The sequence below is a fragment of the Panthera tigris genome, chromosome D4, assembly GCF_018350195.1.
Source record: "Panthera tigris isolate Pti1 chromosome D4, P.tigris_Pti1_mat1.1, whole genome shotgun sequence".
NCBI lineage: Eukaryota > Metazoa > Chordata > Mammalia > Carnivora > Felidae > Panthera > Panthera tigris.
Genome location: NC_056672.1, coordinates 13,108,602 through 13,122,344, shown reverse-complemented (window position 1 = coordinate 13,122,344; position 13,743 = coordinate 13,108,602). Strand labels below are relative to the sequence as shown.

At 40.0% G+C, this 13,743-nt stretch overlaps 1 protein-coding gene across 1 annotated transcript in view; it reads left to right on the top strand.

Annotated features, from left to right (window-relative positions):
- Positions 1–12,523, top strand: part of LOC107179178 (transient receptor potential cation channel subfamily M member 3-like) — a 68,754-nt gene extending 56,231 nt beyond the window's left edge. The window contains exon 6 of the mRNA XM_015535431.2: positions 12,345–12,523. Coding sequence (XP_015390917.1) covers positions 12,345–12,523 — 179 coding nt within the window. The remainder of the gene's footprint in view (positions 1–12,344) is intronic.
- Positions 12,524–13,743: the final 1,220 nt, after the last annotated feature.

The window sequence follows — 13,743 nt, the reverse complement described above, 5'->3', positions numbered from 1 at the left end:
TAGGATTGTTGAGCATGTTGCGTAAGCATGTGCAACCCGCCTGGCTGCTGTCCAACACCTGGCAGGTGCTCAGCAACTGCTTGTTCCCCAAAGAGAAAAAAAAAAACTGCCTTCAGCCAGTTGGCGGAGTGGACTTCACTATGAGAGATCATTCACTGCAACCCAGAAATTCATAAGCAGCCTTGTTTTGGCACCATTTGTAACTAGGTTTTTTAACATATTGGAATTGTCATTTCCTTGTGAGGAGCTATAAAAACATAAAGAAGGGGTGCCTGGGTGGCTCAATCCATGAAGCGTCTGACCTCTGCTCAGGTCATAATCTCATGGTTCATGAGTTTGAGTCCCGCGTTGGACTCTGTGCTGACAGCTCAGAGCCTGGAGCCTGCTTCAGATTCTGTGACCCCTCTCTCCCTGCCCCTCCCCTGCTCATGCTCTCTCTCTCTCTCAAAAATAAATAAACATTAAAAAGTTTTTTAAAAAACATTTAAAAAATGTCTGCTAGAGAAGGCCATCTTTGCACTTGAAAAATGATCTCACATCACAAATATGAACTAGAGGCTCAAGTTTGTTAGATGTTCTGATGCTAAGTGAATACAAGCAAGAGAAATAACAGTATTATAATTCATGGTGTTAGAGCTTGAGAAAGTCTAATACATTATACTTCACCCTTGATGGAACAAGACTGAAACTGACTGAGAGTTGGACACCAGAGTCAGGCAGATGGAGATCAAAACATAATTTTTATTAATGGTGAAGTTATGGGAAATAATGACTTAGTGTGAGGGCCAAATGGGTTTGCCTTTTTCAGCCTCCAGACAGCCAACCAGAAAAGAAATCTGTGTCTACAAAAGACACCTTTACTAATAGCATTGACTGGCATTGGTCCATGGAGGACAAGGAAGAAAGAAGCTCAGCTCTCTTCAGTGGGAGACTAGTAGTAGATTTGTTCTATCTAACCAAGAAACATAGACATTAGTCACCCCCAATCAAGTTGCTCAGTTTTACATGTGGAGAGGAGTAAGGGAAGGACAAGGGGCTAGATATGTTCCACTAATGGAGCTCCATCCACACGGAACTTGAAACCAGAGGAAAGAAGTTTCCTCATGTCATCATCCATATTTCCCACTGAGTATTTAGTCATGATAAAGATTTGAACAGACTGGACTTGACACATTGTCTTTTAGAAAAGATGCCCAGACAGTCAAATAAAAATTTATCACTTCTGCCAACTGCTGGTCAGAAATTGGACTAAATACTATTACTAGATGTCAAACAATCAGTACCCTTCCTTTGTCTCATATAGGATAATGGCAGTCAGTTAGTTTAATAACCTTGGTGGTGAATGAAGGTCATTTCTAGCCAACAGCACCGTAGCTGCTGCTGAATCATACCAATCACCTCAGAGAGAACAGAATTATGTTTCCATTTCAGTCACGTAGTTCCCTATTCATTTCATGTGGAGGAAGTAATAGCTTTCATGGATATCGTTCCAGCAAAGGGAAGAATGTAAACCTTTGTTTACGTCTTTCCCCTCCCAGTGGCCAGGACACGTTGTCACTCCAGCTGGGTCCAATTCTGAGAAACAATGAGACTTCAATTTAAAAGGACAAGACAGCTGAACCGAAATTGGCTATTTGAGTCGCTAAGAATCTGGACTCTTCCAGACCTAATTCAAATGGACAAGTGAAATGTGAGCACTGGCCCAGGTGACTCAGCAGCTCCTTCTCTAGGTCTCTGACCACTGCTGAGGCCGGGTAGTTAAGGCGTGTGAAAAGACATGATGGGGCCACTTAAATGGCTCTCATGTCAACTGTCAGAAATACACATCGATAGTATTGAGATATGGTATTCGGTCCCTGTATAACCACCAGTTTATTCCTGTCCCTTCAACTGTGCTAGTCCCAAGGCACTGTACCTGGGGCACTGTACATTTTAATTTTGTTTTATTTCACAATTATCAAAACCATCTTCTACATGTGAGGCACTTTTGACACCAGGATGTTGCCTAAAGGTGGGGACAGGGGTCTGTTCAAGAAGTTTAAATTTAGTGGATGAAACTTTCATTAAAGCAAGGCAGAATAAAATACCTGCCAAAACATAGATAAAAGAAAAAAAATCAGGGGCGCCTGGGTGGCTCAGTCGGTTAAGCGTCCGACTTCGGCTCAGGTCATGATCTCGCGGTCCGTGAGTTCGAGCCCCACGTTGGGCTCTGTGCTGACCGCTCAGAGCCTGGAGCCTGTTTCCGATTCTGTGTCTCCCTCTCTCTGACCCTCCCCTGTTCATGCCCTGTCTCTCCCTGTCTCAAAAAATAAAATTAAAAAACGTTAAAAAAAAATTAAAAAAAAAAAGAAAGAAAAAAATCAGCCACAGGCTACAAAGGAATGAGTGATTAATACTACCTAAGGGAGTTAAGAAATACCTCAGCAATTAGTAACATTTAAAGTAGACTCTGAACATTGCATTGGGGTCTCTGAGAGGCCACAATAAAGAGTACCTGCCTTTCTCATCGAAATTCTGAACAATCTCAGAAATAAAAAAAAGTACTTGATGAAACTCAAAATACCAGTTTTTGTTGGACAAGTTAGCAGGTATGGCTTTAAGACCATTGGCCAAGTGGGTTTAATGGCTCCCCCAGATCTGGCAGAATCCCATAGTGAGCCTTTACCCCACCCCTCATGCCTCACCAACATACCTTTAGGGGCAGAGCCCCCAGAGAAGCCGGGAGACCTCACTCTTCCTCATGAAACTGGGAGTGGGGAGAGATACTCCCCTCTGAAAATTTGGATGGCTAGGAGGAAGTTAAAACAGAATCCTAGCTGGCAGATCATGAAGATAGTCTGACGAGACCAGAATTAAGGTGAACAGAAGATCTGGAGGGAGATGAGGCTACAGATGAAGGTTGGGCCAGAACACGGGGAGCCTCGCCTGTCACGTGAAAAGTGTGGACTTTGGTCTGTAAGCAAGGAGAACCCACTAAAGACAGCTACAGAGAAGACTGTATTTATGATGATAACTAGCCGGTGGTGATTGCTGTGGAGGCAGGGAAATAAGGCAGGAAGCACTTCGGGAATGAGCCAATGAATGAACATAAAACCCTAGGCATCTGGGAAAATTCCCGATTTCATGAAAATTTAAATCAGATCTCAGTGCTCTGGATCTCAGGCCTGTTGATTGAGGGGAAGTGGCTCACGTCAGAAAATATCTAAAAATTTCTGTGGAAATAATTATATTGTCATTTAACCTATAAGAAATCAGGATTGGGGCACATAGGTGGCTCAGTCGGATTAGTGGCTGATTCTTGATTTTGGCTAAGGTCACGATGTCACAGTTGTGACATGGAGCCCTGCTTTGGGCTCCTTGCTGGGCGTGGAGCCTGCTTAATATTCTCTCTTTCTACCTCTCCTTCTGCCCCTCTCTCTCTCTCTCTCTGTCTCTCTCTGTCTCTCTCTCTCTCTCTTAAAAACAAAAATAAGAAAATAAAGAAAAAAGAAATCAGGGTATACTTGATAGTAATTCAGTATCCTGCCTTTTATACCCCAAGTTTTAGTGAGCAACTACTATGTGTAGTAGCAACGACTATGTACATGCCATGCAGGGAATACAAAGATAAACCCACCTAATAGAGAAAAGACATGTCCAAACATATAATTAATGAGAGAAAACTTCAAGAGATAGGAAAGGCACTATGAGAAAGTTTTAATGCCTTTTATGCCAAAGTAATTGATAGACAAATTTTAAAAATCTCTTCATTGGCATGGGCTTTAAAAAAAAATGCTATGAGGCAACACAAGTGAGAATTATTAATTCTGCCTGGTGGGTAAAGGGGGGAAGGGGCTCAGGAAGGCTTGTCTTTGAACCTGGAAACTGCAGGGTGAGTGTAAGTTCCTCACAGATAGTAAGTCAAAAAGAACATTCCTTAAAGAGAGAAAAGAACTTTTCACATTTGGGGGAGGAAGACACAATTGTTATAAGGGGAGGATGGGCATAGTATTATAAAGTCAAAGGAGTTAGAACCACTCTGATTACCTTACATCTGAGAAGGCAAAGGATGCCTTTTGATGTGGGTTTGAACAGAGTAGAAACTAAGAAGACTTTGGCTTTGTTTGGGCGAGTTTTCTTGTAGACTTAGATCAATTACATTAAAACATTCAGCCTGCAAACAATGGCCTCAAAGAAAACGCTGGCTCTTTCCTTTTATGAAAGTAATACTTGCACCACAGCCCATGGGATCGGCTGTTCCTTTTCTATTGAAATGATTCACATAGAATGTTACTTGGATGTCCCGGTAATATATGAACATTAATAGCAGGATATTTCAATTAGAACTGGCGTGCTGTAAGGGAATAACTGTTTCCCATTGACTAAGTCAAAAGCCAAGTCAGTTTATTAGCATATAATATACTTGGAGTCGGTTTATGGATTTTGTTATTTGGCATTTACATCTTTGTCCAAACCACAAAACTCAAATGGCTTAACAAGCTGATTGAAGCACCCAGAAGAGGCCATGGTAGAAGGCATTTGGGGAGTGATACAAAAAGTCACCTAACCGCCCCTGCCCCCCACCAGAAAGAATCACCTACCCCAAAACAAATAGTTTTAGCTTTTTGGATACAAGATAAAAAAAAATTTGTCTTCCTCAGCATATTATTATTGGTCTGCATGAGAGGACATTCAAACTTTGGAAAAACGTGTTTTAAATTATTTGTCGACTCCTCCTTTTGGTTTAAGTATATGAAGCACATTTATTTTTCTGTTATCCTCATGAATATTTATACACATTTAAATGGGAAATCTTTTATAAGCTTAATAAATATAAGAATCTTTTAAATTTTTTTAATGTTTATTTATTTTTGAGAGAGAGAGAGAGACAGAGACAGAGACGCAGAATCTGAATCAGGCTCCAGGCTCCAAACTGTCAGCACAGAGCCCCATACGGGGCTCGAACCCACGAGCTGTGAGATCATGACCTGAGCAGAAGTCGGACACTCAACCGACTGAGCCCCCCAGGTGCCCCTAAATAAGAATCTTTATATTTGTGTTTGTTTAACCATGTAGTTCTTAAATGCCAGACTCTGTTCTGTATGTTTTATAAATAATTATAATATTCATATATTATTTTATAACATGTAATATTATATAAGTTTATATAAAATATATTTATATAAATATAATTATAAATTATAGTTTATATGACTTAGATAATTTATATATAAATTACAAATAAATAACATATATAATATACATTTAAATATATATTTAAATAAATGATCTCTCTCTCTTTCTCTCTTACTCACACACACACACCCTTCCTTCCCTCTCACTCAGGCCACATGATCCCTTCTCTGTGGTATCCTCTGCCCCCTTTCTTCCTTTCTCATGGTCTTCTTCCCTTGTTTAGTCACCCACCCATTGTCCTACCAGAGCCTCAGCTGATAGAGAAGCTTCACTCTCCACCAACCCACTTTCCGGAAACTCACTTCAGCCCTTGGGTTTCCACTCCAATTCCAGAAAGGCAAATGTGACCTGTTGCAGGTCTGGAACCCACCTCTAGACCACCCAGCTTTAAAAGAAGCCAAACAAGGCAGACCTGTGGACGGGTCAACTCCTCAGTAGGGGAGTGTGGACAGGGAGGGCATGACCAGTGTTTCCAGTACGCGTGCCACAGTGACGCCTTTGCATGACTTACAGGATCCACATTTCATTCGCTCATCCGCTCTCTCCGTCTGTCCTTGGTCCTCTGGCTACCAGACAGAAAATCGAAGCAAGGCAATCTCTAAAATGAAAGTCAGGTCGTAGGAGCTAGTACACGGTTCCTGTGAAAATACGCATTGATAATACGCAAAATAGATGAGTTCAACAGTATTGAAAACAAGCTGGACAAAAAGGGGTTTGCGGTATTCATCAATAGCTTTTGCATTCACTGTCCCCGGGAGAAGAAATGCTACACCATAGGTTTTTAATCTTTTATCACCAGGAAAGGCATTGCCGTTAATTCAAACTCTGTATCTTTAGGGTTTTAACGACTGCCTATCTCCAGAAAAATTTGCTGAGATTTTAGATGAAAAGATAAAATATACATGTGTGTTTATTCTGGTATACTGGTGTGTTTATTAGCTGTAATTATGGAAGGACTATACATGGAGGGGGTCCATTAAGCTAAATATCAGTAAGGGAGTTGCCATAAGGATCACTGATAACAGGAGAGGATGTTTAAGAAATTCACATTATGTTCCCCCTGCCTAGTCCTAAAGTGAATTGGAAATTTGTACATTGGGAAGTCTCAGCCTTAAGGAAAGTCCCCAGCCATCTTTCAAGGAATTTCCTTCCCACTTGACAACCATAAGTATCCAGAAGTGAAGCGTCTTGTTGCATGTGGCTTTATTTCTACTGCCTAATAGTTTGTGTGGTACTTGATATTCCCAGATGCTTTCCTAAGCATTAGGTGCAGAATTATAGTGATGAAAAGGTATAGTAATAATAATGACACACAAGATTGATTTGCGATGGGTTTGGCATTCCCAATTGGTTACCTCACCAGGATTCACTAAAAGATAATTGGGTTCATTACCCATTTCCAAGTAAGGCCAGACTCACTCCAGTTATAGTTCTGTTGTCTGGAATAGATAGCATATTCTACCTCTAAAACATGAAGGCAATACCCAAAACATCTGCCTCCATAGAAGAACTGCAAAGATATTCTACTTAAAATGAAACGTATTCTTTTCTTGTCGGCCCCTAGATATTTTCTTGGTCTCATTCTGTTCCTTGGTAGCTTAAAGATTTCCAATCATTTTTCCTTTTATAAAATACAGCATATAAAAATATTCTCTTTCTGGATAATAATATCCTATCATTGTACCTAAATATTCATGTGTTATGAATCTTCCTAATTAAACTTAACAAACAAGAATAGTTTTAAGTGTTGTCACTTGAACACAAGTGATTACCAGATTTACATACTTTTCACAAATCTATCTCCAATTTCTCAGACCATAGAAAAGATTCACTAAATCGACAAGAACATGAAGAATCTCAATCTGAAAGTATCTGTTGAAAGTTGTGGTATTATGCAGTATTATGCAAACTTCAGCCATTATTTCTCAAGTAGGTAGCAAATTAGTGTCCATTAAAATGAGGCAAATAGCTTACTGCTTCTCTTCCCATCACTATAGTAATTGCTAATGTCCCCGAAGTCTGTGCAAGGTTCTGTTTGGAAAAGTGCAAGACCTTAGGAAGTTGCTGAGTTTTTATGACCTCATTATGTAGTCCAAATACAGGAGATAATGGCCAATGTTCTGTTGGTAGAGTCAGCCATTGAACCAAAGACCAGGCTGTTCAAGTGGGAAGTTGGATGAAGGGGGCACATTCAATGTTTTATAATTTTAAGCAAATTTTAATTATGGAAATTAAAAATTGTGAAACATAAAATACACTGGTAAAGTCTTACTATACGCATAGTTTCAAAGCATGTGAATTCTCCACACAAACTTCTAAATCATCAAGAATCACATACTCCCATAGCTGACAAGGCCAGTGAATTAGTTATGTTCATGTTATTGCTACACAACTTTAGGGGTTGAGAGAAATGCTCACCCACCATTAACATTCTCAGTCTTGAATGCATTAAGACCTTTGGGAAGTCATCTCTCACATAAAGTTTGAGCCCTCCTTTCACAGATCACACGATCTGTGGCCTAGGTCATTACAACCTACCTAAGATCCAGCCTTCTATACTCCATCTCCATATAAATATGAACCATTGTCCAATAGCAAATTATTCCTTAGGACCATAGGGATTTTAGATCATATGCGGTGATGTGACATGAAACCAAAGTGTTAATTTACTTTGATCAGAATTCTCACATTATCCAGGCATTTCACGTACAACAGACTGAATGTTTTTACAAGTGCCTGAACTGATCACAGATTATTATCTCATGTCAGCAGAGAGGGAGAGAAAAGAGGGAGAAAGAAAGAGGATGCTTTTGGAGTTTGAAGACATTCTCCTATTCCTGCCACCTTCCTTCCTCCCAACGCCCAACCCAGTCTTTGGTTAAGCCAATTTTGACACTTTCTGCCTTATTGGGAACCCAAGCTAAGGTACATAGCAGTCAGAACAAAATGTGACACAAGTCCAAGAGAATATCTTCTGCAAAGAACAATTAATTGGGGTGGGGTCTGTAATTTGAAAGCCGTAGGTCAGGCTGGAACATTGTAGAAGGTAGCTGTTAAATCCATTGCCCAAGCCCACATTTTTGAAGGCTAGGCCTCCAGTTCCAACACTGCAAAAGCTAAAGAGTGTAGCAAAGCCTCTTCCTGCTTAAGCATCTCCACATTGGTCTAAAATTAAATTCTAATGGAAATCTCTGAGAACTGCTGAAAGTCTTTGGTTATGGTGAAACATGTAAAATTATTGCAATCGACTAAAGAATTAACCTATTTTTCCCCAAAAGCACAGGAAAAGTATTCACACACACAGAAGTCTCTGAAGGCTCTAGATAAAATGAAAAAGCTTTCTGAATAATAGAGGTTATATTTTTTAAAACTATAGATCTAAACAGCTATTTTGTGTGTCTGTGTATGTGAATGGCTAGTAGGTTTGCTGAGCAAGGTATAAATTTGTGATTATCTTCAAAGGAATTTATACTAATTTTGTTATGGGCATAAAGAAAATAGAAATGTGCCATGTGAATTCAGCTGAACATGCAGTGGATTCCATAAAGAAAAATGTTTTCTTTATGTCATTAATAGAAAATGGTATTCATGGTATTTTAAAAAGCCTTTTCTTTACTAATGGAGTCATATACTACAGATTCTAATTTTTACATTTATGACTTTCTCTAGAGTATTTTTAATATCCTGTGTCCAAAATGTAACTTAGAAACTAAAGTGTGAACAGAAGAAATAAGGAGAAACAAGAGAGAAAGAATGGAGGGAACGGTGACATCCTACAGATAGTGTTTATTCTGAAGTTTAGCCAGTCAATATAACTGGGCAACAATAGCATGATATTGTTCCCTTGGGCATAGAATTTTGTTGGCAAACCCATTCTAGAACTTGCCTCACAGGCCCCAGTGAGCTTCAAACTGATGTTCTTTATAGCTATATCAATGTGCTTAATTTAGGTTGGAGTTTGGTAAGGGTCCATTCACAAGTTTTCATGAATCTCTTTCAAAGATCCATAAACCCTTGAAATTGCATAGAAATATTTTTGTGACTATCCATATGTGCACTTATTTTTCTGGAGAAAGGGTCAGTAGATTTAATCAGATTCACAAAAGTATTCAAAGATCCTTATCTCCAAAAAAATAGGCTAAGAACCACTTCGTTAGTTCATTACTGATTATTTGATATCATTTTCTTTTCTCGGAAACAAAGGCAATGTGTGTGTGTGTGTGTGTGTGTGTGTGTGTGTGTGTGTGTCCTGACAGAAAGACAATGTTACCATATACTGGCAGGCTAAATTTACACAAAGCATGGTATTTTTAGGTATAGCCTGATTCTCTACCTTTCATAACTAAGATATTCAGAAGTGCTTTTGTATTAGGCTATAAGGGCTTTTATTGTCTATAGAATAAATTTCCATATATTATCACTGTAGGAAATGGGTGAGAATGTAGAGGCCAGATATATTCAGTATTTATGCAAAGGGAGATGATACTTTGATACTTTATCCAATTTTTAGCACTGGATTATAATATAATAATAATAGTAATATAAATTTATATATTTGTTTTCATATTTGAATTGGTAACAGCTTCATTCTGAAATTAGGAAATTTAATCATCTAAAATGTTTCTGTATTTCTAGGGGTTACAACACTTTGGTACATTGAGAAATACATTGTTATGAAATCATTTGACGGTTTGTTGCTCTCAATGTATCCTATGTAAATTGATCCTTTGCTCCTACATATCCTCTCAAAGGGAAGAGAGGTTTCCAGCCATCTTGCCTATTGTCTGGTAGATTCTAGATAACTGAAACATTCTAGAAGGCCCATTCTAGGACGTCTTTCTCCATGAGAACTTTAAGTGGATCACAGCTGGTCTGTGAGTTGAAGTAAAGATCCCACTGACAGAACCAGTGCTCAAGATCAGAACTTGGCAAAGGCTTCTCTTGGAAGATCCTAGAATGAGTCTAAACATATCATTAGGTATAAAAAAACGCAGGTATGGGATATAATTGTTCCTTGACATGAAACAATGTGGTAGCATGTGCTAAACCAAGGCAAAGGGAAAAATTAAATAGCATAGTACTTTGGCAAATACCTCATAAAATAATTTTAAACATTGGAAAAGAGACCCTTTTTTAAGGCGTTGAAATAAAAACCCAGGGCGCCTGGGTGGCTCAGCCAGTTAAGCATCTGACTCTTGATTCTGGCTCAGCTCATCATCTCACCATTTGTGAGTCTGGGCCCCACATTGGGCTTTACACTGACAGCACTGAGCCTCCTTGGGATTCTCTTTCTCCCTCCCTCTCTGCCCCTCCCCTCCACGCTCTGAAAATAAATAAACTTTAAAAAACATACAAACCCATATAGGGGTGGATATTTCTTATGTCAGCAAGTTCTCCTCCAAAAGAAGTGTGCTGTATTAACATTTCAAGTTAGCCCTTAATCTTCAAAGTGCCTTTCAGTAGGAAGTTACTTAATCCTCCTCATCAGCAGTGAGGAAAATGTCTCCTCTACAGACACGTAAATAGTTTTAAAGTTTTAAAGTGCCCTTTTGTCTCAATCGTTAAGGGCCTTTTGGTCAAAAGCATAATCTTTTGCTTCCCTCTCCTTGGATTTGAAGGAGTATTTCTCAAAAGTTCTCCATCCACAGAAGAATCAGATGGGACCATGGGTTATCCCTCCCTCCTCATACCCTCTGGAGCACAAAAAGAAATTTGGGGACAACAATTGTCATTTTCTTACAGGTTTTAAATGTTGATATAAAAATGGCACCCATTTTTGTGTAACTGACATTTTGGACATTTCCTTTAAGATGAAAATCAAACCATGAGAAACACTGACTTAGAAAAGAGAAGGCCCCAGGACACTGATACACTTTAGAAGTATAATAGGTCACACAAGTCAAATACAGTCTCTTATTAATGGAGCAAGGAACCAAACCTCAAACTATTATTTCTCACAGGGCAGCAGTTTCTTGATAAAAGAAAAAAAAAAACATAGCAGGCAGGAGAAGGGGGGAAATGGAGATGATTGAAGGCTTTTTTTAGTTCATATTTACAGAAGTGGCACAGAATCTTGATTATTTCTTTTTTAAGATAACTGTTCTGTACGAAACCATCTCATTTTTATGGTACTGCTCAATTCCTTAACTATTCTGGGAAGGTAAAGTGAGAAAATATAGTGTGATACCAAAATGAGCAAAAGAAGTTATTCAATGAACAATGATGGCACTTGAGAGAACTCTTGAAAATGTACTTCAAATCTTTTTCATCATGTCTCTCATGGACATTCATTTTTAATACTTCTCTTTAAAATGTCAAGTTGAACCATATGTGAGTGCTGATGTTAGGGCACTTTTTACATCTTATAGCTCACTGATAATAGCTTAAATAGTTTAGAAAAAGTCTGTGACACCCCCACACACACACCCCTGAATTCAACTGAATTCATCGAATGTTTCCAGAAGACCCATCATGAGCCTGGCACCTTGCTCGGTGGCTAAGGACAAAGCAGTAGCAGATGGCAGATGATATGTCTCCTGGGTACTTTATTGTGACTGTTACTCTATTAAGAATCAATAATCAAGCTTATCATTTATGGTCAGACATAGATAGACCACTAATGTAGCTAGTAGTTAACTCAACAAGTGAAAATGTGCCTCCAGCTGATTTTGATTTGTTGAGTCTTCAATAGAGAACCATTCAGGCATTTTCTTAGTGCCTCTGATGACTTCAGGGATCTGGCCTGTTTTAAATTCCCATTTTTCACGTAGGAAACTCAACAACTGGGTACATATGAGACTTGCTTAAGGTCACGTTTCACTTCCAATCTTCTGGTTGCTGGCTCAGTGTTTCATCTACTAACCGATTCCTTTCTCTCCCTCCTCGCCCTATGCACCCCCTCCTATAAAAGTATGGCAATCGGTGCCTTCACTGACCCCAGCATCCCAGGAGCTCTGGGGAGAGGGCAAAGTCAAACAGACCCCCTGGTGGGAACCTTCTGCTACAGGAGTCTGTAAAAATTTTGCTCCGTATTTTATCCCTTCATGTGTTATCTCCCCCGTGCTCAGTAATTTTAGTTTGTGCTTTTTGTTTCTCTTTTTGTTTCTTTGGTTTGCTGGCTTTGTGTTCTTTTCTCTTTTTTTTCCTTTTCTTTTCCTTTTTTAATGCAGGAATCGGTCAAGGTGTTCCGGTGGTGGCACTCATTGTGGAAGGAGGACCCAATGTGATCTCCATTGTCTTGGAGTACCTTCGAGACACCCCTCCCGTGCCAGTTGTTGTCTGCGATGGGAGTGGACGGGCATCTGACATCCTGGCCTTTGGGCATAAATATTCAGAAGAAGGCGGGTAGGTAATGAGTATGAAGCCTATGTTCCAAACTTGGAAAGATGGTATTAGTAGATTAAGATGTTTGGTTTGGGAAGGTGGTGGGGAAGAGCAGGGGAACGTATTCTAAATGTCCTGGGAACTGAGACATTCCATGAAATCTCCACTGGACTAGCCCAATAAAGAGGACAAAGGGAAAGGAAGGGTCATAGGACTCGGTAGCCTTTCTCTTCTTTGATTTCTTCTCTCTTTTGCCCCTCTCACTAAGGAGAAACAGGAACTGGGTTTTCACACACACGGCACAGCTAACCTGGACCATATAGATCGGGTTAGTACCTTGGGAAAAGCTGGGATGTGCAGCCTCCAGGCTCAGCCTCCGAACACCAGCTTCGCCAGACTGCTGCGTGTTCACAAAGGCAACACCTTAATGAAAACTTCCGGTGGCCTGTGCTGTCAGATCCCTGTAGATTGGGTCAGAAAGCAGAGTCTATAAACACTCTGTTCCTCGTTAAGCCCCTCCTGGACTCCCCGCCACGCCACCGCGAACTTTCCTTGGTCTGTCTACCCCCTAATGCTACTCTCAACAGTCCACAGCCCCCACCCCCCCACCGCAAGGAAGACTTCCCTCCACAGCCTTCCCTGTCAATCTGAGGTCCCACCCAGGGAATGGTGACATCCAAGCAGTCTTGGATATTATTAGATTAAAGTGACTCGCCCCAAGGTATAAATGGGTTTAAGGAGGAAAACTCAGGGGGGCATCACTGAATTTTTATTTCATTCAAATTTTTAAAGTTGTTATTTATTTAAGTAATCTCTATACCCAACGTGGGGCTCAAACCCATGACCCCGAGATTAAGGATCACATACCCTTCTGACAGAGCCAGCCAGGCGCCCCTAAGTCATTGAATTTTTAAATAAGGAACTTGCTAACCGAAACAATTCTCCTAACACATGAAACTGATGGGCGAAAGGAGCCCCAAAGGAGATGGGGTCTTTTGTTCATCCCTTTTACAAACATACATCGAGTGTCTACTGGGTGCCACACACAGAGATGGGAACAAAGAATAACAACTCTCCCTGCCATCAAAGAGCTCATAGTAAGTCTAGTAAGTAGATAAGCATGTAATGATTAGTAGTAAGTGACTGGCGAGCTTGGCTGCTCAGGACAGTCCCTTCTCCACCTGTCTGCCACGTAGCCTTCCTTACAACAGGCTCCTCCTGGCAGCCCAGTAGTGTGTTTTCTCT